Source organism: Corvus kubaryi, unplaced genomic scaffold, assembly GCF_017639235.1.
Source record: "Corvus kubaryi isolate FWS band 111438036 unplaced genomic scaffold, C.kubaryi_AGA036_p1.0 split1-131, whole genome shotgun sequence".
Classification (NCBI taxonomy): Eukaryota; Metazoa; Chordata; class Aves; order Passeriformes; family Corvidae; genus Corvus; species Corvus kubaryi.
In genome coordinates, this window is record NW_024582073.1 from 16342368 (window position 1) to 16367228 (window position 24861).

The 24861-nt window shown below is 38.5% G+C and overlaps 1 protein-coding gene across 5 annotated transcripts in view; it reads left to right on the forward strand.

The window, feature by feature from the left end:
* The first annotated feature begins 6477 nt into the window (after window positions 1–6477).
* FAM184B (family with sequence similarity 184 member B) overlaps window positions 6478–24861 on the forward strand; it is a 39654-nt gene continuing 21270 nt past the window's right edge. For 2 of the 5 annotated variants that reach the window (XM_042053512.1, XM_042053515.1), the window contains exons 1-2: window positions 6479–7266; window positions 21456–22214. In XM_042053512.1, the coding sequence (XP_041909446.1) occupies window positions 7132–7266; window positions 21456–22214 (894 nt within the window). In that variant the 5' untranslated portion in view covers window positions 6479–7131. Of the gene's footprint in view, window positions 7267–21455; window positions 22215–24861 lie in introns of all 5 variants that reach the window. The other 3 variants (XM_042053514.1, XM_042053516.1, XM_042053517.1) reach the window with 2 other exon arrangements.

The window sequence follows — 24861 nt, forward strand, 5'->3', positions numbered from 1 at the left end:
CTCGCGAGAAAGCCGGGTGGGCGCGCGCTCGTGCCCGCGCGCTGGAGGCGGGGCAGGGGCCGGGGCGGGGCGGGGCGATGGCGGGCGGCCAATGGCGGCCGTTGGCCGCGAGCGCGCGTGGAGTGTCGCCATCTTCCCACAATCGCAGAATGAATCAGGTTGGGGAAGAGCTCTGGGATCATTGAATCCAGGCTGTGACCAAACAGCGCAATGCCAACTAGACCATGGCACTGAGTGCCACGTCCAGTCATTTCTTGAATACTTCAAAGGATGGTGACTTTACCATCTCCTTGGACAGTCTACTCACCCTTTCTGTAAAGACTCACCCTGTCTAATTACCCTGTGAAAAAATTCCTCCTAATGTCCAACCTTAAGGTGGCGCATTTTGATACTATGTTCCCTGGTCCTATACCTGGTTGCCTGTGAGCAGATGCCGACTCCCATCTGGGTACAGCCTCCTTTCAGGTAGTTGTAAAGAGTGATAAGGTCCCCCTGAACCTCCTCCAGGCTAAACACCCCCAACTCCTTCAGCTGCTCCTCATGGGATTTGTGCTCTAAACCCTTCAGGGCGGGCTGTGAGGGAGAGGGATCGGCTGGGGCCGTGCGGGGCTGCGATTGCCCTCCGGCTGTCCCACGGCGGGAGCGGCTGCTCCGAAGCCCATACCAGGTACCAGCCCTGCTGCGGCTCAGGAGAGGCGGGCGAGGGTTTCCAGAATTCCCTTGGCCAAAGTAGTTAAGTACGCCTGACAGCCCCCGCCAGCCGCTCTCCCAAAGTCCTCTCCGGACGTGAGTACCAGGCAAAGTCAGTTCAGTCGGCTTTCCTAAACCGAAGCATGTGCGGCAGCAACCCGAGAAAGCTCAGCCGCCTTCTAAATAATAAAAGCTCTTCGAAACACCCGCTCCTCTGTATCCGCTGCGAGGGGGGCTGAGAAGGCGGACAGTGCGGATGCAATACCTATTTGTGCTCCTTCCAGACTGAATCTCTTACTAGTGGAAATTTCCCCCAAGTTTGCAAGCGTTTGTTGTGAACCTAATGCTTTCCCAGAAATCCTTTAACTTGAGAATAGTAATAAGCCCCGTATCTCATTAAAAACAGGAAAGATAACTATGCTCAAACCCCAGAGCTGCGTTACTGGTTACGGAACGTGCAGCGAGCATTTAGTGACACACTTAACGAGGAACAAGACCGGGGGTGATTCGGTGAGGGGAAACATTCTGAGCATATATCAAGTACAGAGTTATAGACAGCATTCAAAGAAGTGAACACAAGCCGTGGACAGCAGAAACTTAAGGTGTTTGACGTCCATATGTGTTTGGGCTTAAAGGAAAAAAAAGTGCCTGATGGACGTCAAGGGATGACAGCTATTCAGTAAGGACAGGTGACAAAGCATCAAAAGACCACTGGTCAAACAGGCAGGACCTGTCTTGAAGAAGGGTTATTTTTGTATAAGGAAAAAAAAAAAAAAAAAAAAAAAAAAGAAAGAAAAACACTAGGGGTCAGTCTTGTTCTAGATCTGAATCTTCCTAGTGTTTCATTTAAAAAGCAGATTTTTATCAACCAAATAATTGGAATTATTTTCTCCTTACAATGGTGTCAAGGATTATGGGATATATATGAGCTGTGTGTGAAGAATGGAGGACAGCAGCAGAAGACAAAGTATTTTTTTTTAGATAAAAATAAGTTGTAAAATAATTTAAGTATGTGGCAGAGGGCTTTTTTTTTCCCCTGACATATTATACTACCATGCATTTGTGTATGTTTAGAAAAGATACCTCCTTTTTAAAGGTGATTTTTATATTTTTTATTAACTTCTAAAACATATGGATCAGACCTAATCACAAAACCACTATAATCAACAGCAAATTCTCAGTAAGTTGAGCTTTTTTTTTTAAGGTTATATTTTGGGGGGAAATACAATGTGTAACAATCTTTCTATTTAATGTATTTTTACCAGATAATTACCTTTGTGTAGATTTTTTTCTGCAATAGAACCCCTGTCTGTTCACGGCCGAGAAGATGCAAACAGGAAGACAAGCAAACCTTTGTGATTCTTGTGGCGTTAAAAACACAGGACATTTATTTTAAGTGAAATAATAATGCAAACTGAATTATTTTTGATTCACATGTTTAGCAGCCTGTTTGTGCCTACCTGCATCTCAGGTCTAAAGAAGAGGACCTTCCCTGGGGAATACCTTATAGTCCGTTACGGTGGATGTCATCCAGGATGTGAGATTTATTTCTTCCAGACTGCTTTAAATATTTCTTCTAGGCTTTGTGTTTACAGGTAGGAATAGAAAATTCATAGTACAAATGATATTTCATGTGTAGGTAAATAACATGCTGAAGTAGGATCACAAATCCTGGCCATGTTTCTGTGATACTAGATACCTTGTTCAACTGATAGAAGTGTTGCTATTGTAGTTTTTACACCTTACCTTTCAGGGCCTTGACTGCACTAATCAGCCTTAACAAGCCCTGACCTGCCTCACCTGAGGCCTGAAGCCACAGCCTTTGCCTGTGGGCCCAGGAATCCATTCCAGCTCCGTCCTGCACCTTCTGTCCCTTTCTGAGTTAACTCTCAGGGCTCAGTAAAGACCAGCTGCTTCCTGAGGGATGGATATAATGACTGACTAGGAGGGCAAGGAGGTAATGAAGGCCCAGAGATTGTAGCCAGTGGGGTTTCACAGCTCTGTCCGGAAAGGAATGATGAAACTGGACCTTGGATGGTGCTCCAGTCTCTGGAGGGCAATGCACTCTCCTCATTCCAGCTTTTTTCCCTTATCTGCCATGGTCTACTTCTGACTCACTGTTCTAGATCCTTTCTCTTTCCTTTGTCAGTCCTGTTATATGAGCAAATACAGTGCCACAGGGTAAGCCAAATTTGCTGTGTGCCAGGGACATTGTGGTAATATTAGATGCAGGACATTGGATAAAAAATGGGTTGCAAAAAATGGAAGTTGATGCTATCCTGTTTGGTGTTTGAGGGCTTTTATATCTGATGTGTCTGGTTGGTTCCAGTTTCCATATTTAAAACATAAGCACAGTAATGTTTCATCCGTAATTAGGCCATCATTATGCAATAGAATTAGAGCTTATGTCCATCTCATTCCTCCAAAACTTGCATATATGTAAGTCAGCTATAAAATTGTATATACGTTTTTGAATAGTTGCTTTTTTTAGTCAGTGAGGAAATCAGTAGTCTTTCTGCTCTTTTTGGAATCCTGTCTGGTTTATGAGGTGGGAAGAAATTAAAAATATAAAGTACTTATATATAATATTTTTATATGTAATTATGTATAACATGGGTAATTGCCCAAGATGTATCAGTGGCAACACTTTATATTTGTCATTTTTCTTGCACTCAATCCCAAAACAAGTTTTATTGGAAACGGGATAGTGAATCAGGTGAGCAGGATAATTTTTATGAGTCTTCTGACTGTTATTTTTATACTTATTTCCCTTTTTTTTTTTTTCCCCTTGTAAAAAAAGGAGAAAATGCTTTCTAAATTCTCTGCTCTGCGGTCAAAAAGCTACTCTAGGACCAAAGTGAATGTAAGTGGAGATCAAAAATGAGGGTGGTGATTTAGGAATTGAATTAGAATCTCACTTAGGGGTGTGTCTTCCTTTGTTGACACAGTAACTTGAGAAGTTTGAAGTCAATTTTAATAATATAGCTTTTTCATTTGAAACATAGAATCACAGGAAGGTTTGAGTTGGCAGGGACCTTGAAGATCATCTAGTTCCTGCTGCCACCCCAGCACCACCAGCAGGGATGCCACCTACTAGCTCAGGTTGCCCAAGGTCCCATCCAATCAGTTCTGACATAACATGACAGTTAATGACTAACTGTATTGTTCTACCATTTTCAAAGGCAAGCTTTATTGGACTGCAAAAGAGCAGTAGAGTGTAATCCAGGGGATCAGTTTAGCTTTGCTCTTGTGTATTAAAAAAAAAAATCTCTCTGAGCTCAGTAGTACCGGTATTCAGACTAAGAGTGAAAGAATTGGGCCGTATTAATTGTGTTCTGGGAAAGCTGTTTGTAATGTGTTAAACAAAGCTGCAAACTTATGTATTAAGCATTTGCAATAGGAATATCTTTTTTTATGTCTTGAAATTTGAGGGTGTGGCTCCTTTAATAGTAGCTAGTCAGGAGATTGCAGAAGTTATATAGTCTGCATATTCAACAAGCAGGAGATATCAAAAATGGAAGGTTTATAGTCTTTTGCTCATGTATGATTTTCATTTTTTTTTTATTAAAAGGAAATTAGTTAATATAGCCAAACCTGTGTACAGTTAATAAAAAACTTATAAAAACTGTAGTGACATGACCACCTTCTCTCACAATTTATTGAAAACTAAGTTAGCAATAATAATTCAAGCAGGAGTGTATGCATTTTCTGGTTATACTTTTGATTTTTATTTTAAACTGTCTTTGCCATCTACTGCCCCAAGTTCACAAACACTCTGTAATCTACTTATGTTCAATGTGATTCTGACAAACCCCGTATTTGTATTCTTGCTTTGTGACATCCTTGTTTTGTCATCTTATTTATAGATCAGTTAGAAGAGAAAAATGTTAAATGCTCATTGAAACATTCTGGCATTATCTGCTGAAATTATGTTATTGAAACTAAGTTGGTTTTTTTTGTTTTCTGAGTAATGGAACTAATGAACTTGAGTCACCTGTAAATTTATGTTCTATTGTTGCATTTTCTGGTGCACAACATCTGATTGAAACTTTTCCGGTGTTTCAAGTATTGCCTGAAGAGTCTTGTCTGGACTAAGAATACTTTACCAGTGACCAATTATGTTCTGCTAAAACATTATTTTGTACCAAAGCCTCAAGTTCTTTCACTCTAATTCCCCAAAATTCATAAACAGCCTGCTTGAAGATATTGCAGTAGTTTATTCATTTTCCAATGTGCCTGAATATCTGTGCTATTCTGCTCTGCTATGCCCATATAGGTGTCTCAAGTCTCTATCCACCCCTGCATCCAGGTCTAGTGTGTCCTCTGCTGTTTAGTAGAACAACCATGAATGTTACTGTCCACCTGTGTGATAACACAGGTAACTTCTTGTAAGTACTTGTAAAAGCTTTTGCCATTTTCTCAATTTTCTTTGTATTTTCACTTAGTTTGTTCTATTTTTGCTGAGGAAACAGTGTGTTAGGACTTTGCTCCAGCCCTTGCTCTTCTCTTGATTGTCCTAATAAACTTGTCAATTTAGTCAAAACTTTACATATCATTAAATTCCTAGGCTTTTTCTCGAATTGATGAATTGAGAGAAGGTATTATAAAATATTACCCGCGTTAAACTTATGTGTGAGTACATGTCTTGTCAGATGTCAGACAGTTGGTAGTGGCATGTCCTTATGTCCTAGTCACAAAAGAAGTTCCAGCAGCATCTTGGACACTAGTGCCAGTGAATAAAGAAACTGTGCTTTGTCGTTCCTTTGTCCAAGGATCTGTTTCTTGCCTTTTCTTATCAATATTCTTTCTGAGCAAAACACCATTTCCCTGCTTAGCATCTCCCAGCAACTGTGATCATTTTCATTTGTACACTGCATTTCTCAGTCTTCATTTCGTCTCATTCCTGGAGTGAAGATTCTTTCTGCCTCTGGAGATTTAGAGTATCTCCTTTTCTCCCAGCAATCAAGGGTTTGGTTTCCCTGTCCCAAGGTCTTATCTTCTTACATCTTTACAATGTTCCTTCTGCCCAGTGCCTTGTAGGCATTCTTCTGCCGTGATCTTTTCCATTTAGGAGTGTTACTCTTAACAGTTCTTTGTCTCTCTTTGCTCTCACCAAAGTTTTTCTGTTTTCCTTCTGCCCTACCATTAACTGACACCAGACAATCCCCCTTCCCAATTCTGATAGTCCTCGGGAAGCTCTTTTTTTAAATCCACTACTAGCAAAGTGGAAGGTTCTCACCCAAGAAGGATGGCAAGTACTGCCAGGAGACCAGACTGGAGAGCTGCCTGCCTTTCCAGGTACGGGCAGCAGGGAAGAAGCAGCCTTCATGGCCCCTCTGGCTGGCTGCAAGTCAGCGGGACCTGAAATGGAGCCCTTGGCAGCTCCCTGGGATCTCTTGTATTAGCTGCAGTGACACATTAAAGGGGTGTTGGGCAGCTCTTGGCTTCCCTTACCTGTTCTTTCTCCCTTTACCTCTTCTCTACCTCTCTTACTTCACCTTACCTGGCATTCTCCTACTTCTCCTTCTCTTCTAGAGTTGTTTAAACGTGTTCACTAACAATTTTCTTTTCACATAACGCTTCACTGAAGCATTCTCTTAAAAAATCCCATTATCTTAATAGCTTGCTTCTTTTGTTTGTGCTGATTTTTCTGCCTTTTCTGTCCTTTTATTTATTTTACATGTACAAGCCTGATCTCTTTGAAACAGTGTGCACGTTGGCAAAAAAAAAAAAAAAAAAGACCTGTAATACTGTCAGTTTTCTTCAGGCACCTTTCCAGTGCATTTAGTGTAACTGAAGGGAACAGTCTCCTTGGATGAGGCAGGCAGGCTGGATCCTGGGCTCAGTTGTGCTCATGTGCCCCTTGGCTCCACTCTGCTTTCAGCACAGCAGCAAAAACTGAGCAAAGATTTTCTTCATCACTTATGGGCCCATCCTGGTTTAGAGAGGATTGCCAAAATAGCAGAGCTTATGAAAGGTGCCAACATTCTCTTCTCAGATGACCTCTGCCATCTTTTGGCAGCTAAAAACGCAGCATGATTTAATCTTCAGGCAATCTCTACTACAACAGCTCCCTGGCAATGTCTGTGCTACTGCCTCTAGGCTGGCTCAGCGTCTCCAGTGGGGAATTTGTAGCACCCAGCCGCTGGCGTCTTCTCCTGGCGGAAGCTCAACCATTTGAAGAGAAGGGGAGGAAAAAAAAAATCCCAATCAGGATGTTTGCACATGCTGATCTCTGCCTGCTCGCCTGGGTGTTTTGCTGAAGGACTGGGACATCTGCAGAGAAGGGAGAGCGGCAGCGGCTGGAGCGTGCCCCGTTCGGGGCTGAAGTTCCTGCAGCGCCGGGGCTGTGAGTGCGCGCAGCCGGGAGGGGCGAGCAGCGGGGCCGGCTTCGCGCTACCCGGAGCGTACATAGACAGACGTGATTAAAATTCAAGCCTAATGGCCTCTGGCATAAACAACATTCAGCAGCCCGGGACTTGCAATGGATCTAAAGCCGCTCGCAGCAGCTCAGCAGAGGAGTGCAATCGGGAAATGCACCTGAAAATGTGCAAGAAGATTGCCCAGCTCACTAAGGTAAGTCTCGCTGCTGCAGTCTTTCCAGGGAGGTGAGGCTGCCCTGGCCAGGGGTGTCGGGGGTGTCTCGGAATTGTCTCCTCTGGTGCCCCTGTCTGAGAGGAGGGAAGAGAAACGGGTCCTCTCTTTTTAGGCTGTTGCCGAGAACATCGGTGTGCACAAACTTCCCTCCAGTTCCCCCGCGGGGGCTACAGCCCATCCGTAGGGATTGCTTTTGTGGCAGACGATGGACACCTCGCACTGAACTGCTCTAATTACCGTGCGACCATAGCGAGATGGGCTCCAGCTCCGCGAAGACGCGGGGTTTGTCTGGGAGCTGTTGGGAGGGATTGACAGTATCCACTTTTCGTCTAGAATTACGAAGACTGCAAGTAATTTGCATTTTATAGGTTCTCAAGTAATGTTGTTGCAAAGCTACAGCCAATGCGTGGTACTACAGTACAATACTACTCTTTGATGTGCAGCTAATTGTTCCTGCTGTGCATAAGAAGAGATACTTTGAATGACATTTACAAAAGACAGGAGCTGGAGAAGAGGCAGGACTAAATTACGTCGTATATGATACTTAAAACTTTTAGTCAATACTGAACTACTCTGTATTTTCCACACTATGTCAAGAAATAAGGAAAATATCTAGGAAATGGTAGTTACCTATTAACCTATTCTTATGCTGCATCTTTATCAGTGAGAAAAACCTGTTTACTACCCTTGTTTACCAATACAGCTTTTACATGTTCTGTAACCTCACTGCAATTGACAGAGACATATAAGCAATGAAAAAACATTGACTAAAAATACAGGCCAAAGAATAAGAAGTCATTCAGGTGTTCAAGTTAGAATGGCTTACTAGTTACAGTGCCATCATTTTCATCTCATGATAACTGTGTGTGATAATGTACATCATGTGTATCAATACATAAACAAGAGCTACCTCTAATTATATATGCTTCCTATTTTTTACTTACTGTACTATATCAATACTTACTTTACAGGTTCTTTGATTATATGTTTGTTTAATAGTATTTGTGCACAGTAGGATCCTTACTTTTTGCCCATATGTTGCAAAATTTTATTGCAGTGGTTTTTCAGATGTCTTTTGCTAAATTTCTACTATTAAAGTATGTGTGGGTTGTTTTCTTTACTTTTAATAGAATTTCCCCTCTAGATGCTTTTCAGTCATCTGAAATAAAGATGATTTATACCTGAAGCTCAAAAAAGTACTTCTGAAAAGCAAATCATTCTGTTTTGGAATGTGGCTTTTAAGAAGCAATTTTCTCTGCAATAACACTATACTTATTGAGAATTCATGGCACAACTGGAATTTAAATCATATGCTTTCCCTTCCGAATTCTGGGTAGACTAATGCAGTACCAGCAGCAAGCATGTAAGAAGCAAAGTCTGACGCCAGATCAGTTGAAAAATAGCTATATGGGAAATCAGTTATAATAATTTTTGGCCTGGGAATTTTGAGAGCTCCCTTTTAAAGCACTGTTTTCTTGATTATATTACAGTCAGAATGATTATAATAAAATCCCTCCTAAGTTTAAATGCCCCATAGTACTTTCCTTTTTTGTTTCTAACCTAGTATGCAATAATGCTGTGTTGTTGCACAGCTGCAGCTTCCTGTCTCAGTGACTTTAGATTTTCATCAATGAGGAGATAATGATCTCATTACTCATCCACTCAGCGTTGTGCCAGGTGAGATGAATACAAAATGTGTAAATTAGGTATAAGATATAGATCTTCCATTCTGTTTGTTACATAGTCATTAGGGGCCTCCTCCTACTCTTAAAGGCAAAGGAGAAGTGCATAAAGGTATCAACAGGAACCAAACTGGGCAAGGCGATGAGTTTCTATCCTTGCATGTAGTGCTGATTATGTCTTCAGATGTTGGTTGATACAGGGAATCCCAACAGGTAATTTGGACAGAGACTCTGAGAGCTGCTCCCATTCCACTGCCCTGCTATCTCTGGTTTTGAAAAGGTAGAATAGAGGAAGTTTTCATACCTTCAGTCATACATTTTTCTGGTTTGCACATTTTTGACTGTAGCAGCAAAAAATACAAACTTTTAGCAATGTTTTGTTTGCTTTCAGCCACAGATTACTGGTTTTTGTAGCTCACTTCTCTTGAAATGGGTGTATTTGTATGGTATTCGATTGTAGCAGAATGCATGACTGTGTAGTAGTAATTAAGTAATACCAGAAATGAAGTTCAAACTCCTCCATCAGGCGCTGGACCCGTGGCATGCTGTGTCATGCTTCCCAGTTCTTTGTATTTCTGTATCTGTTTAGCAATAACATGGAGTTTAAGAAGCATGGTGACTTTTGTAAGACGCTTTGGGTGTCACTCCCTGCTGCTTCAAGCTATGGATTTCTGACATCTACTGGTTATTAACAGGGTTTTCATGTGCTTATAGTTTCTCCAGATAGTCCTTTTCACTTGAAACAGGATGAGAAATTCGAATGAACTCTTGAAGAGGAGTGTTGAGGAAAGTGGATCAGCTTTCATTAACAAAGGCAGTTTGGACACAGCCGACAAGAACTAGATATACTGCAGATATCCTTGCTATTCAGGCTTCTTTTCAAACCTCTGCCAGTGGGGCTTAAACCAAATCTGCTGTTCTGGACTGAGTTCTGAAACCAAGCCTAATATGAATAACTAGGAAGGTGATGGTAGCTGCTGATCAGAGAGCTACCTAAGCCACAAACTAGTTCTGTTTCCTTCTTAGAAACAAATTCCTGGATACCAATAGAGGGGTATTTTTTAATGAGAGAAGACAGTTATTCTCAAATACTTTTTTTCCTTCAGGGTTCATCTGACTCTATGTTGTGAATTTGGGAGCCTTGTTGTAAGAAGCACTTTTTAAATTGCAGTATTACTGGTCAAGTAGACTGTTACTGAACAAAAAGTCACGTAGTCTGGCAAGAATTTTGTGTATATATGTTGTATACTGTGAGTTGTAACAGAGGAAGAGAGTGCTCATGCAAGGAAAAGTTAATTGCTAGTAAAACACATGAACCCTCTTTTTCCTTCAGGGGAAAGAAATGTCAAAGGGAAGCAAGTGTGTTCCTCTTGTAGAAGCACCAGCACAGGCAGATGTTCCTTAATGACTCTGTGTGGAGCAGTTCAAAATGTTACATATTCTGACTGCCTATCACCAGCAGTGACTAGGAGGTTTAGCCCCTCAGCTCAGTCAGCAAGATAGAAAATATGACCATTATTTTATAAGCTGCAGTGGAAAATCAGCCAGAAAAGCAAAACCCACTTTCCTTAGTTGTTTAAGGGAGGGATGGCTGATTTTGCACAAAATGTATGCTCATATTTAGTTCTGTTAGCTTCACTCTTGTGGGCAGAAATTTACGGAAGAATTAGCAGGTGACCTGGTGCGTGTGTGAGGGCATAGACTGTTTACACCACTTCAGTGTCTTGTAGCAGGGCTGTATATTAGAACTTTAACCTTTCCTGATTTATTTGCCATAAAGCTATCAGCCATTTTTTGGGTTTAGAAGTGAAATATGATCAAGTTATAATGGTTTATTCTGGAAGCACGTAACAGCTGGGTAACCCTTAACAGAGCACTTCTGTGGTCTATTCATGTTCGTGTTGAAATATGTTGCCTTTTTCACATAGTTTAAGTTTATTGACCTTGTTTACTGTGATGTGTTAATGGTACTTAGTGACCAATGCTTACAGTGGTTCAGCTGTTCTGCAGTTAGTTATTATGCTACCAGAGCTCTCCTGTGTGCTTGAGGCTTTTTGATCTCAGGTCTCTAGAGAGGTATTCAACATTCTACAGAAATGAAGCAAAATAGAATAGAATAAAAACTAGGATCATGGTTTTGGAGCAACAGTATTTTTCCTTTGCGCAAGGAATATAAAAAATTATTTCCATGTAGGCAAATAGAGAGAATCTATTTATAAAACTGCTTAAATTATGTGCTAACAAGACCAAAAAAATCAGCTATCAATAGCCCCAGGTACTTTATGATATATTTGTTTTCATTATTTTTGTGTACAATTTGCTATCAGGATTTCAAAGCTAGCATTATTTTTGCCTATGAGGTGACAAGAATGTGCAGGCTAAAATTCCTTAACTTGTCACCACTGTGTTTTTCCTTACAGAAAGTTCCTCCCTTAAAGAAAATCCTGGATTATTAAATGCATGTGCAATGTCATAAAATTGTGTTGATCAGCTGGTCAAAAACAGTATTACAGCTATACTTCTATTAGGAAAAAATCTAGTATCTTGTTTGGATGGGTAGAAGCTATCATTTAAATGAATCCAAGGTATAAGAATGACATCTATGTATGGAATTACTTCCCTATCATACAAATTTGGCACTAATTGTACCAGGTTTGCAGAAAATCTGATGGTCTTAGTTATTGACAAGTCAAGACTAATTTATAATGGAGAGTACGTAATAAATTCAAGTTTCTTTATCGAAGAATCCTAGTTAATGTTTATATACAACATGTTTTGCATATTATTAGTATGCAAATTACAGGCAATAGGTAATAAATATCTAAGAGAAGAAAATTGCAAGCTTATAGCTTTTTCGTCTTCTTTCTTTTTTTTATGGTAATATTTAAAAGTACCTTTTTCAGTGACACTATAATAGTACCCCTCTCTTAATATTTCCTTTAACCAGTACGTACATGCCAATGTTTTACAATTGCGAAAATTATACCCAAATTAGAAGTTAGTGCCAAGTCAGTTGAAGACATTCTTATGTAAACATTCTGAGATTTTTTTTAGGCTTTTGAACACTCCAGCATTGAATATTGTATATAAAGTCCTTTTTTTCCATGAAGTATCATGTTCTTTCCCCCCCACCCCAGCAGTCACGTCCTCATTAGTTAAAAGAGAGTCTATGTTTTATTAAAACAGCTGTAACACTGAGGTAGAACTCCCTCTGTTGCCACCTCTACAGTCACATCTTAACATGTTAAGTGTCTCACTGTTTTTCCTGCCTGTACACAACCACACTGTTTTTAGTCTGGTTCTGAAAACTACTGTTCTTTTAAGTAGGAACCGACAGGCGTGTGAGTTTTGGGGTTTTTTTTGGGCTTGTGCTTAAAGCTGGCAGGAAGTCTGTGAATGTATTTAGTGCAGTACCAAGTCTGAGTTAATTTATCCAACCCCCGAGTGGGGCACAATAGCTCCAAATTCGCTGTGCTAGTTCAAACTTGGCATTTTACTTAATGTATATTCATTTGTCTTCCAAAGCTTGGAGACAGCAGAACACACATAACTATTACTGAGGAAACAGTGTCTTTATTTCTTAAAGAAACTACAAACTGACTGTCTACTTTCAAATAGGGATTTTTTTTTTTTTTCTTTTTTTCTTAAGATAATGACCTGGGTGAAATTCTTCTGAAGGAAGATTATATGTTTTAATGTGGCTGTCACTCAGAACTTTGTCTGACTTGATTTTTAGGCACTTAAAATACAGCTTTAACTTCAAACAGGTTACTACCAGAGAAGTCTTCTGTTTTAATTATCTTTGGAAGCTACAGCATCCAGCTATGCCTAACCACTGACTGGTTGTAACTATATAACCCTCTTAGAGCATTATAGAAGAGCTACCTTTAAATATAAGTATGAGACTACAGTTAATTGTTTTACTTTTTTTCATTCAGCAAGAGACAACTACTAGAATTTGATAACAAAGCTAGTAGGAACTATAGCTAGTACTTTTATATGTTTTTACTAAATGCTGATATACCTTAGTATTTCATAAGAATAATGAATTGTCTGTAGACTATAGGACATTGCAATGCAACTTGGTACATTGCCATTACACTCTCTGCAGACTGCTTCCACTTTTTCTGCTGATAAATGGTGGTTAAACCTTCTTGGTTTTGTGATCATTGATGCAATCCCAGAAGGTGTTCCACATATGCTTAATAAGAATATCTTCCTGGAATGGGAATGTGAGTAGTGGCTGTATTCAATCTAGCTTCATTTTACTGTTACAAATGTTTGTGTAAAAATGTCCTGGATACAAAAGTAATAGTGTAGTATTATGATGTGTATTGTTATGTAGCCCTTTAGCTTCATAACACTGTGTTGACTTGGGCTCCAGTGACGCTGCTTTGAAAGTGAGGAGAAAAATGAAAAGAAAAATATCTTTTTAAAATATTTTTTAAAAAACACTTTGATTCTGATGGTGCCCAGAGAGTTACAGGAATATGACATGCATCTGGTGCTCTTGCCTAAAGTGTTTTCATTGCCTGCATTGATCTGTGAGATTTTCCAAAGATTGGCAGAGTATCTTAATCCTTCCTAGCCCTAACTAGATTTTTATTCAATACATTTTACAATCACTTCTTGAATCCCTGTGATCTTTTAGTTGAATTTGCTTACAGCAGCAAGAACTTCAATCTTGGTGCCAGCAAGAACTGGTGTTATAAATTCATAGATACCTGAGGGTTCTGGTGGTTTCTTTTCTTAATTAGCAAAGTATCTAGAATGTATAAAGAAATCTTTTAAATTTTAAAAAATCCTCTCTGAGAATGCAAACTACAGGAGAGTAAGAATTTGATCCAATCTGTGTAATGCTTTAGTTTGGATTAGGAAGAAACAAGACTCATTTTATCTATGTTTATCACAGGTCTACATGAAGGGCAAAACTTGCAATGAACACTGTGTTTTAAATAAATTATAGTATTTGTCTCTACAAAAATATGTATTTGTTTGGGAAAAATCTATTTCACCTCAAGCTGTAATTAAATCAACAGCTCTACAGTTTATATTTTCAAGACTTCCAAATTCTACTATATTTAAATTAAATACTTGGTAAAATGGGAATCAAGTGAGAGCTTACTTGACAAGTCTCTTTGGGTACTGTATTTCTTGTAAAATTGGACAATGTTACTTTACCTTAATCTGCAAATCAGAAAGGTGTTTTGGAAGCATAAAATTTCAGGTAAATATCTAGAATAATTTAAAAAAACAACCAAACAAAACTTTTGAAAGCACTGAATATATGTCTGCCATTTAGACTCGTTAAAGTTCTTTAAAAGTCTGGGATGTAATGAAACATTTCACAAAATAGAGTGTTATTTTGGCAAATGAGTTTTATCACCACTGTACTTAAATCTGGTTGATGAGATGGATTAACTCCTATTTTTGAAGCATAATAGAGATCAAACTTCTATGAGTTTTAGATAGGTTTATATCCTAGAAGAGCTTGATATGCAACAAAAACCAGAGCTAAATTATCAGTGAATTTCATGCAAATGAGGTCTTCGTTCCCCTTCTACTTACACAGAATTGGCGACTTCACTTGTGTACTAAAAATTCAACTGGTCTACAGTGACAACAATGGACAGAGGACATAGGTATAAATGTGTCAGAGAGATCCTCTAGTTCTTGCACTTTATACATCTGAAAGAGCTTCCCAAGATAAAGTTGAACTTGTCCAAGACTGTAATAGCCTAAGATTTACAGGGATATGTGAGATCTTAAGGAGTTAAGCAAGCATTTCACCAAGACAGAGCCTGCAAAATGTGAAGAGAAAGATCTCTGGAATCAAACGATTTGGCCTTTCTGCTTGCCTACATACGTGTGTGTGTGTTTATTGACATTGATTTTTCAGTGTCCAAGCATGATCTTTTCAAGTGTTTTCATCTAGTTCTGTGGTTTTTAATAGATAGACATTTGACCTAATTTAGCTTTTACTGAAAAGTTATGTGATCCTCTGACAACATTTGAATACAGCTCAACCTGATAAATATGCTCAAGATGAATTCGAATCACCTCACGGATAACAAAGTAGAAATATATTTCATGTAAATGTTATGCTGACTGATTTTATTTATTCTAGCTCTTAATTGCATACAGAATCTCCAAAAAATAATAATGTGTTTTGAAAAATTATTTCAAGTATATGTAGAAAAGGATTTTGACATATAAGATACAACATGAGCCAGGAGCTGTAAAAAAGATTTACAATATCATAATGTAGGGAGGCAGATACTACAAAGATCTGGGCTAGATCTTGCATCGTCTCACATAGTAGGTAATGACCTGGAAGTAAAAATAAACAACACATTAAAATTAATAGATTTTACTAATTGAAAGAGAGTCATAAACATCTAAACAAAATGGAAGGAAATAAGGAATTTAGATGGAAGATAAAATAAACTGCATTCAGTTAATAAACACCCAGTATCTGTTTTGGTTTGTAAATTGTTGGTAAAACAGCATGAAATGGGTATATAGAAATGGAGTCAGTATGAAGTGAGACACTAGTGCAGGATAGAGAAACCCCAGAGAACAGGCAATTTATCAGTTTCAGCCTCTGATATGAAAACTCTTTTCCCTTTGCATGGGACTCTCAGCTCTGTAGAAGAAGGGAGAGCTGGAAGTGGGATATGCAAAAGAGATATAAACCCATGAAGCAATTTCACTTCTGTTCCCCGATTTAGACATCTGTGTTGGGAAAGAAAATATTGTCCTTTGGAGGAACCTGTCTTTCTCCTTTGACTAACCTGGATTAGATGTGTGATGATGCAATGGACGATGTTGGGTGAGATGAATCCCCTCTTGTATGCAGGAAACATCTTCCTGAGAATGAAACAAGTAGAGTTTCTCCAGTCATCTCCTTGCAGTAATTACTAGTGGCCTCCTCAGACCTCCTTCTGTGGTAGCTGTTTTTCAGAACCACCAGTTTCTCTCAGAATTTCCATGTCAGATCTGGAGAAGTCTTTAATGTTTCCTTAACTGTTTAGGAGGAGCTATTTCTTGCCATGCTGATGAGGCACTGCTTACAACCAGTCATAGCAGATGGATTTGTGACCAGTGTAAAGAGAAGGGATTAAAGTTGAGTCGGTTTTATTGAACAGTTCCAGAAGCAATTTCAGCAGCAAACTGCCTGTGATTTTCCCAGCAGAGGAGTCTCTTTCTAGAATTAACTTCTGTGATTCTACAATATATTTTTGTTTTGCTGAAATTGTTGGGATGTAGCATTGGTGCCCAATACGTTGTTTCTATACAGATAGCACAAAAAGTTGTTAGACAAACAAATTCAGTAATTCTGGAGACATTTTTGGGGTTTGTACAACACAGATTAGACTTGTGACACTTATTGCGGTCAAGACACTTATTGGACTCCTAATTAACTTTTGCGATTCTACAGCCTATTTTTCCTTTCCTGAAATTATTGGTGCCTTTTTTGGCACCTGCTCTGCTTGTGGAAATATTCTTGCAATATAGTTTTACCTTCCTAATTCTTAAATTGCCTGGCAATTATTCTGTTTAGCTTATTAGAAACTGTAAAATACAGATGAGGGACAGCTGGATGTCTCTTTAGTAAAATTTAGGCCAGAGCTCATTTTATGTTAGATGACACTTGAGAGATTGAGTGCAATACATAAACCACTAAACTACGATTTTCTGTGCTCAGTATTACACTACACTAAGCAGAAAAATAAGAAGGTAAAAAAATGGGACCAAATAAATGTACCTGTGTTATTTTCTTGTATTAGATTTAAACTAAAGGGGGGAGGGAAGCAAAAGCAGTGGCAGAAAAAGTCAAAAACTGTGCCAAAATATATTAGAAACTTGTAGACATTTTATGCTTATACTTTCTTGATACATTTTAGTATTTCATTGTATTTTTTGGACTGACTGTAATACATGGTACGTGTAGGAAAAGGGGCAACATATTCAAATTTGAAGAATGTAAGATCAACTTGCCCTCCTCTACTGTGTATCTCTAGATAAGGAAAGCCTGTGGGGCATTCAGGAGGGTGACACACTGCACCATGAGCTTCTGCCCAAGAGACATCAGATCATCTAAACACAGGCGGATCTCATACAGAGCCATTGGCTACCTCTGTGCTGCACCACATCACCCTTCTGGGGTCTGAAGGCCTTTATTATCATGGATGCAAGGATATAGATTTACCTTGAAATAAAAGAGAACCCTCTGGAGCAAAATCCTATTTTATTATAGTAATTAGGGTTCATTCTGGTGCAAGATACCAGCAATACACCTCTTCTGAAACACTTTGGGATGTTTGGAGTGACAATTGTTTTAAAGCTTTTCTTATACTACACGACACTACATATGTGTTTATGTTATCAACAGTTGCTGTAAGTATTTGGATGCATGAAATTATTCCTGTGATTTCAGGGAACCACAGAGAATGCAAGGAGAGAGGTGAGACTTAGTTCTTTAGGTCCCAGGTCATACCTTAGAGCAGTATCATTTATAATTTATCACCTATGTATGAAATCAGCTTAGGTGTAAAACTGGATCAGCACTGTAGGTAATCATAGCCTAGGCCTGTACCTTAATTAAAAGACATTATTCTTCAGTGTTAGAACATGGGAGACAGGTTAGAGTATTAATTAATTAATAAATTGTGGGAGATGGGTTTATTTTCTAGAAAGCCTTTACAGTTGGTGACAAAGGAGGCTAAGGCATAGAGGAGCCATTTGTTTAAATAACCAAAGCTGATTTTGATAATTTCTCTGTCCTTTGCTTTTAAAGAGACCATTTAAGGCTGACATGTTTATCAGTACCTCACTTTGCTTTGGTCTGGTTGGCAAGTAGACAAAGATGAGCTCAAAGAAACAAATTCACCTGCTAGTGAAGACAAGATGCTGCTGCTACTAGTGAAAAGGAGATGATGCATAGAGTCAGCTGGCATCAGTTAGCCTCTAAAAAACTTCCTCCTCAGTAATAGAAGTTTGTCTCCTTCCCTGCTTTGTGTTGAGTGCTGCTGGGAGTACCCTTTGGCATCCCCATCCAGGGCCTTTTCTCATTCTTTTGTTTCTTTTTTTTTTTTTTTTTTTTTGCTTTTAACCCTTTTTTTTTTGTCAGGAGGGCTTTGTGTCTACTAGCTTGGGCCTGAAGGAAGAACACTTACGATCATTTGCTTTTCTTCGATTCCTCTTAACGTCCTCACTCCTCACCTTCCGCACCAAATTGTTCTACTTCCTATTCAGCTAGAAAAGCAACCTGCTAGAACCATTTTTTTCATTATGATAGTCAGGTTCCTCTAAGAATAGTATTTAACACTACTGTAGGAAGAGAATCTTTTTTTATTTCAGTGCTTTAGCTCTGTCTTCACTGTTGAGGTGCAGTTGAATGTTTCCTTTTTTTTTTTTTTCCTTGTTTGTTTGTTATTTTACATCACCATAAGGAAAATGAGAAAGGAAATGTTGTTTAGATTTACAGCATTTGGAGGATAAAATGGGACAAATAAGAATTATTTGCATTCACTGCACTCTTCATATTCGAGTCTACGTGTGTAATAGTGTTTCTACCAACCTGCCATACAACACTCAGGTGCTATAAATTCAATAGTGTTTCCCAATCCATTTGGTTTTGGAGAACTGTAAGGAGGCAGAAGCCATTGGTATTATGCTAATGCCTCCAAGAGCAGTGATGTGCTCTTTTCATTTGAAAGCTATTCTGTCTGTACTGTCAAACAATCAGTTTTAGAGCTGCTTATTGAAAGCTGTTTATCAACACAACTGTTAAGAGATTTATACATTAGTGTACATTAGTGTACACTCACAAGGCACAGGTCTGGAATAATTTTTCAGTATTTTTCCTTTCAGCACATAAAGCACCGGATTCATCTCGTATAACTGCAGTCTTCAAAATGAGGTATCTGGAATAGGAATATAGTAGCTGTATTCAGTAGGGAGTGAAAGGCTTGTGTGAAGGGCTTAAATTTCATAAAGTACAGAGCAGCAGCCATCTCAAAATTAAATCTTTTAAGAAGGTTAAGATATGGAAGAGTCAGTTTCAGCACTCAAGCTTGAAGATTAAATTTAAGGGCATGCAGGTCAAAATGCTTCATTGTGGTTCTAGCCACTACTGAACAGTGTGCAGGAATAATAGGTGGGGCAGGGAGCCCAGTTTCTTCCATTGTTTTAGATAACTCACTTAACATGCTGGTGGTAGTCTAATGCTTAGTGGAAGTTGGGAAACCTGTATGAGAGAGTCAGATTTTAGAGGCAACCTGAACACAACATAGTATGAGACAGGCCATGGTGATTTACTAGATAAATTTATCATTGAGTGAAAGACTGAGTCACAAAAGCTAGATGTTCATTTCTGTTTTACTGGTGGAATGAAATATAGAAATATGATCATCAGCATCTGGCCTAGTTAACTGAAGAGTTGCCCAACCTAATTACTGGTCACTGGAAAAAAAAAAGTGTGGAAAACGTGGGCAAGACTAATCTTCCTGGAGTCTTAATGTCTGTCTCCTGAATTGATAAGAGCTGTTCATGGAGTGATTTTAGTTAGTGATATGAAGAAATCTGCTCAGTATACTGTAACTATTTCCATTTCAAAGGAAAATGGTTAAAAATAACAGAGAAGAATTAATGGCTTGTAATCTAAGGCCCCAGAATATACCTATCTAAATGTAGATAATAACTTCTTATCTCATATACTTCTGAAAGATGATGCTGTTACTCTATTTTGTCAAATGTTTATCCAGAAATATATTCAGACCATGTTTTGTATTTGTGACTTTTTAAGGCTTCTGTACCTAATTCATTACAGCCAGGGAGGAAGTTGACTACTCACAAGATATATTAGTGTGTTTGCTTTCATTTATGGTTGATTGAAATTCAATATGTTATTCATATACAGATAGCACAAAAAGTGGTAGGACATAGATAAACAAATTCAATAATTCTGAAGACATCTTCGGGACTTATATAACACATTGCAGGCTTCTGACACTTATTCTGGTCAAGACACTTATTGGACTCTCAATTGAGACTTGCCCTGATGAAGACTTGAAGATTATAGGGCTGCAATTCTAGCATAATTGTGACCTTGTTTCTGTATTTATTTATTTATCTACTTACTTAAGGCTACGATTTTCTTAAACACTGTCTAAAAATCTTTTGATTAACTTCTGTGGGCTCAGGCCAGACTGAAAATGTCTGTCAAACTTGTGTAAAGATTCCAAACCTATTTTTTTAGGGCAGTAATTTATCCCTAAAAACCCCTAACCAACCAAGCAAGTGGAAAACCTTCTTACATAATGTGTTGTTCTCCTTGAGTTAGATAACTACGTCCAGTAGAAACTGGATTAGCCCCCATATGTCTTAGTGGAGATCTGAAAAGACAAGCATGTGTCTTTTCAAGGCAGTTACTTGTTGTGCAATTATGTGTAGCTGTCCTGTAAATTTAACATGGACATTTACTCTTCATTTCAGACTACCATGGGCTTTTAATTGCATTTTATTTTTGAAAAAATAGTAGGGTGCTTGTACAACAGCTTCTATGAGAGATATTTGGTGTATGTTGTGGTAAAAGATGAAGCCTGCTTAGGGTAATAATGTCTTACAGTCGTGAAAATTATTATTCTGCATTTTTTAAAAGAAAATAAAACATTACAGGGTTTAAATCAGTTGTTTGGAAAAATTACTTATTGTCATCAGAGAGTCGCTTGGATCTGCTAAAAGCTGTTTTGAGATTTATAGCTGTTACTGAAATGATGGGGAAAAACCCTGAAACGCATTGCCTGAACACTTCCCAGAATCAAGTCAAAAGATGCTTGCAGTCAGGTAATACCTACCCTGAATGCTGACCAAACGAACTTGTCAGGAATGTGACTTCCAGGAGTGCATCTTCCATGGTGTTTTGACTGGAGCCAGGAGTGCAGAATTTAATCTGCTTTTCATACTTTCATTTACATCACGAAGTGATTTTGGTCCACGTGAACTGGATGTCAGGACCTCAGGTTTCACTGTTCAGATTTGCCACCACTTTGTCATGCTAAAGGCAATGTGGCCTTTAGTAGTCCTGCTGCACTGAAGGACAGATGAACTGGACTTCAAGTAAGGAGTCGGTTAGCTAGACAAGGGACCCAACTTCCTTCCTTGTATTAGAGATCAAACTAGTGACATGAAGGGACAACTTACCTAGAATAAAAAAGAAATTTCTGACAAAAAGTGATAAAAAATACTGTTTGTCACAGTATTGTGTTCCTTTCTTATAAGGTTTTGCAGTTTATAATTGTCCCTTCTGTTCCTAGCGGAAAAAAGCCCCAAAAACAACACAAAGAGCCACCACCACAAAAAAAAATATTGATCTATAGTAGTAATTCTCTTTTAGTGTTTAACACCTTGATAAATACAGTAACTGGATTAATAGCTACTGTTCGCAAGATAACTTACTTTTCTATTTTTCTTGTTTGATAGGTGATATATACCCTGAATACGAAGAATGATGAACATGAGGACAGTATACAGGCTCTGAGAGACGCTCATGAAGAAGAAATTCAGAATATTCTTGCTGAGACAAGAGAAACGATTCTCCAGTGTAAAAGCAAAGTTGAAGAAGAACAGTTACTGAGAAAGCATATTCAGGCCCTTGAAATTTCAGTAGCACAACACAAGAGATTGAAGGAAGAAGCCTTGGCAGAGTTAAGATTGTGTAAAAAGCAAGCAGAAGTGAAAGAGTCAAGAATAAAAGTGAAACAAGCACCGACGGGCCTTTCTACAGACACAGTAGATACCAATGCAGGCTTTGAAAACAAACTTCTACATTTAAATCAGGAGTTTGATGTACTGCTAAATGAATGCAAAGCATTTAGAAGAGAAAGTCTAGATACAAAATTAAATTTAGATGAAAAATGTAGTGTGGAAAGACACACCGTAATAAACGAGATGGAAAACCTGAAGAGCAAGAACCAGAAAGCAACTGAAGAATATACTCAGAAAACAAGCAAACTGCAAGCCCCTTATGAGACAGAAAAAGAGACTTTGAAAAACGCTATGCAGCAATCTGTGATAGAAACAAACAGTCAGCAAAAAGAAACAGAGCAAAAGAAGAGCTCAGAGACTGAGGAAGGTTTTTTGCTGCAGCAGGTAAAGAAGCTGGAAACAGACCTAGAGGAGAAATGCCAGAAGATAAATGAGAGGAAGAAGCATTCCCAGAAGCTGAAGGAGAGAATACAGGTAGAGTATGAGACTGCAATCCCTATCTCTGCCTGAGAAAGTGAAAATTATCAATTCTTTAAAGTTTGGGAGAGGAGGGTATTTTAAATATCATGTTGATTCAAATGCTTTTTAAGCAATAAAACAATTTTAGAGGCTTAGAAAGGAGATAGGATATAATGCTCACAGCTTTAAAGAGTTACGGTGATTAGTAACTCATTAGGAGAACACTTTGAACACTAGACTGTATTCCCTGAGGGACCCGTGAGGTAAAATTTATCTGTTGGCTGAACAGAATTTTACCTTTCCTGCCCAGAAATGTGACGAGAACAGCAAGCAGGCACTACTACGACCAATGAGTGTTTACGGAGTACCTCCTCCTTTTTCCTTGTGGTTGCAAATAGCTCAGTGCATGGATATGAACAGGGTTAGATAAGAGACCTGAGCTGGCAGTTTAGGAATCAAGTGCTTTGTTTGTATGACTCTTGCAGCAGTGGCTTGTACCAAGTGCCATTTAATGAAGTGTTCTTTACACTTGTGAAGTTTCATGTGCTGAGCCATGAGACTTTTGCCTTTAGTTCTCACCTTGCACTTTGCCTGCCTACCCTCACTGCTGTGTATCTCACACATTTGCAGCACAGCTCTGCAGACTCTTCCTGGTTGCATCATGTGTCAGATGCAGTCTCAGAGGTTGGCATGTCATGGGCAATCTGCCAAACAGCTGCTTTTGGTACATGAGGTCAGAGTTCAGGAGAGATGCTGATGAACAGTGCTGAAATTGGAGCACCAAGCCATGCTCTGTCCTTAACAGTTCAACTTCCTTCTGATACTTTTAGTCCTTTACATCACATAAACTCACCTACCAGACATGACCCCAGCCCTATGTCAGCAATCTTGCATATTAGATAAGAAAACACCTTGAAGGTCTAGACTTGGAGTATCACAAAATAACAAGAATTGTTCCCTAATGGGAGAGAAGATTTACTTCCTTTAGACAAAGAGAGCCCCAGAATTCTGCAGATAGCAGGGTCAGCCCAGTCAGCTGTGTTCTTCCAAGACAGCTCTTAAATGTTTTCACCATCTGCCCTCACATCTTGCTTGCCACTATCACTTTGCTGATGATGCAGAGTTCTGATCTACTTCTTTGAGGATGTTCTTAGAGGGAGTTCAGCCTTCAATACAGGTACTGCCTCTTTGTTTTACAAGATCAGAGGATGAATTGAATACACTTTCCCCAACATGATTCAGATTTCATTGTCTCAGTGTGTAGATCTGTAGCAGAACAACCTCTATCTTTTACAGAAAAGTGGAGAGGATACAATGAATGGCAGAGGTGCAGATAAGCCCTTTTTTTAAATTGAGTCCATCTGTAATATCTGTTTCAATACTAAAAAGTATCCTGGCTCTGTAGAAGTTGGAAGCATTAGAGGGGAAGAGAGAAAGGAAGATTTTGATTTATTTTTTGTGGGTGCTTTAGGTAACATTCAGGGAAAATGAGGAATAAACACTTGAAAATTTAGGCACATGGTTTACTCTTCTGATTTATTGTATAAGAAATGCAATAATTTAGGAATAAATAATATAAAATATTATAGGAAGTAGAAATAAGAGGGTGGTGCCATTAGCAACTTATTTTCTAAATTCAGTATCAACTGGATAAAACTGAAATATTTTCTGACGGACATATGCTCAGCTCGTACATTTCACATCCTCTAAGTCTGTGGAATGAGGCTGATTTACATACTAACGGAGAATATTGCCTTGAATCTTTGAAGAGATACCCTCAGACTAGGATAAATCTGGGAGGAGGGAAAGAGTTAGACATGATGTTATCTTCTGTTTCTTTACAGTTTAAATAAAAAAAATAGAAGTTTCTCCTTTCTAAATTGTCTATTTCTTATGCCAGCATTAAATACATTTTTTTCAGGCTTCTATGGACAATGGCAGACAGGGAAACAGAAACAACTTTTTAAACAGAAATACTTTTGATCATTAGTAAATACTAGCAGGAAAAGCTATTATAAGGCTTGAAAGATGAAAGGGCTCTTGTTTCAACAAGATGAATTTTTCTGTTTTCTCCTTAGTGTATTCCAAGAGGTTTGAGACCTTATGATGAATGGTATTGCATTAGTGCACATTTATTATTTTTACTGTAGAAGGGAGAATACAAAGTTTGACAAGTCATTAAGTCTGATCTGTTCAGTCTAGTTTTGGAAGAGTTCTGACATATATGCCAGAGGTAAAAGTAACAAGCTTACCTTGAAGTTTTGAGCTACAGAGAGTGTTAAATACAAGTTAGTTTTAACCCTGAGGTTTTACCTGTCATTCATATAGGAACAAATGGCAATTTTATCTGAGTGAGTATTGCAGTATTATCCTAGACATCTGAAACTGAAACTAGAACCTCCAGAAACAGAACATTAAATGTGGTTCAATTTTTTTTCTTTAGTTATGGAAAGACAACTCCCATCAAAGTCTGTAGAACCCAATTTTTTCTGAGTTTAGGCACCTGTGTAATGGATTATGTTACAAATTGTTGTATTTCAGCAACTGAAAAAAACCCTAACTAACTAACTAACCCTAAATATTCATTAACTTTTGGCATAAGTTGTCATGAAATTAATAGAAGCATAACCTATTTAAAGTTTAGGATAATCTCAGACATCTT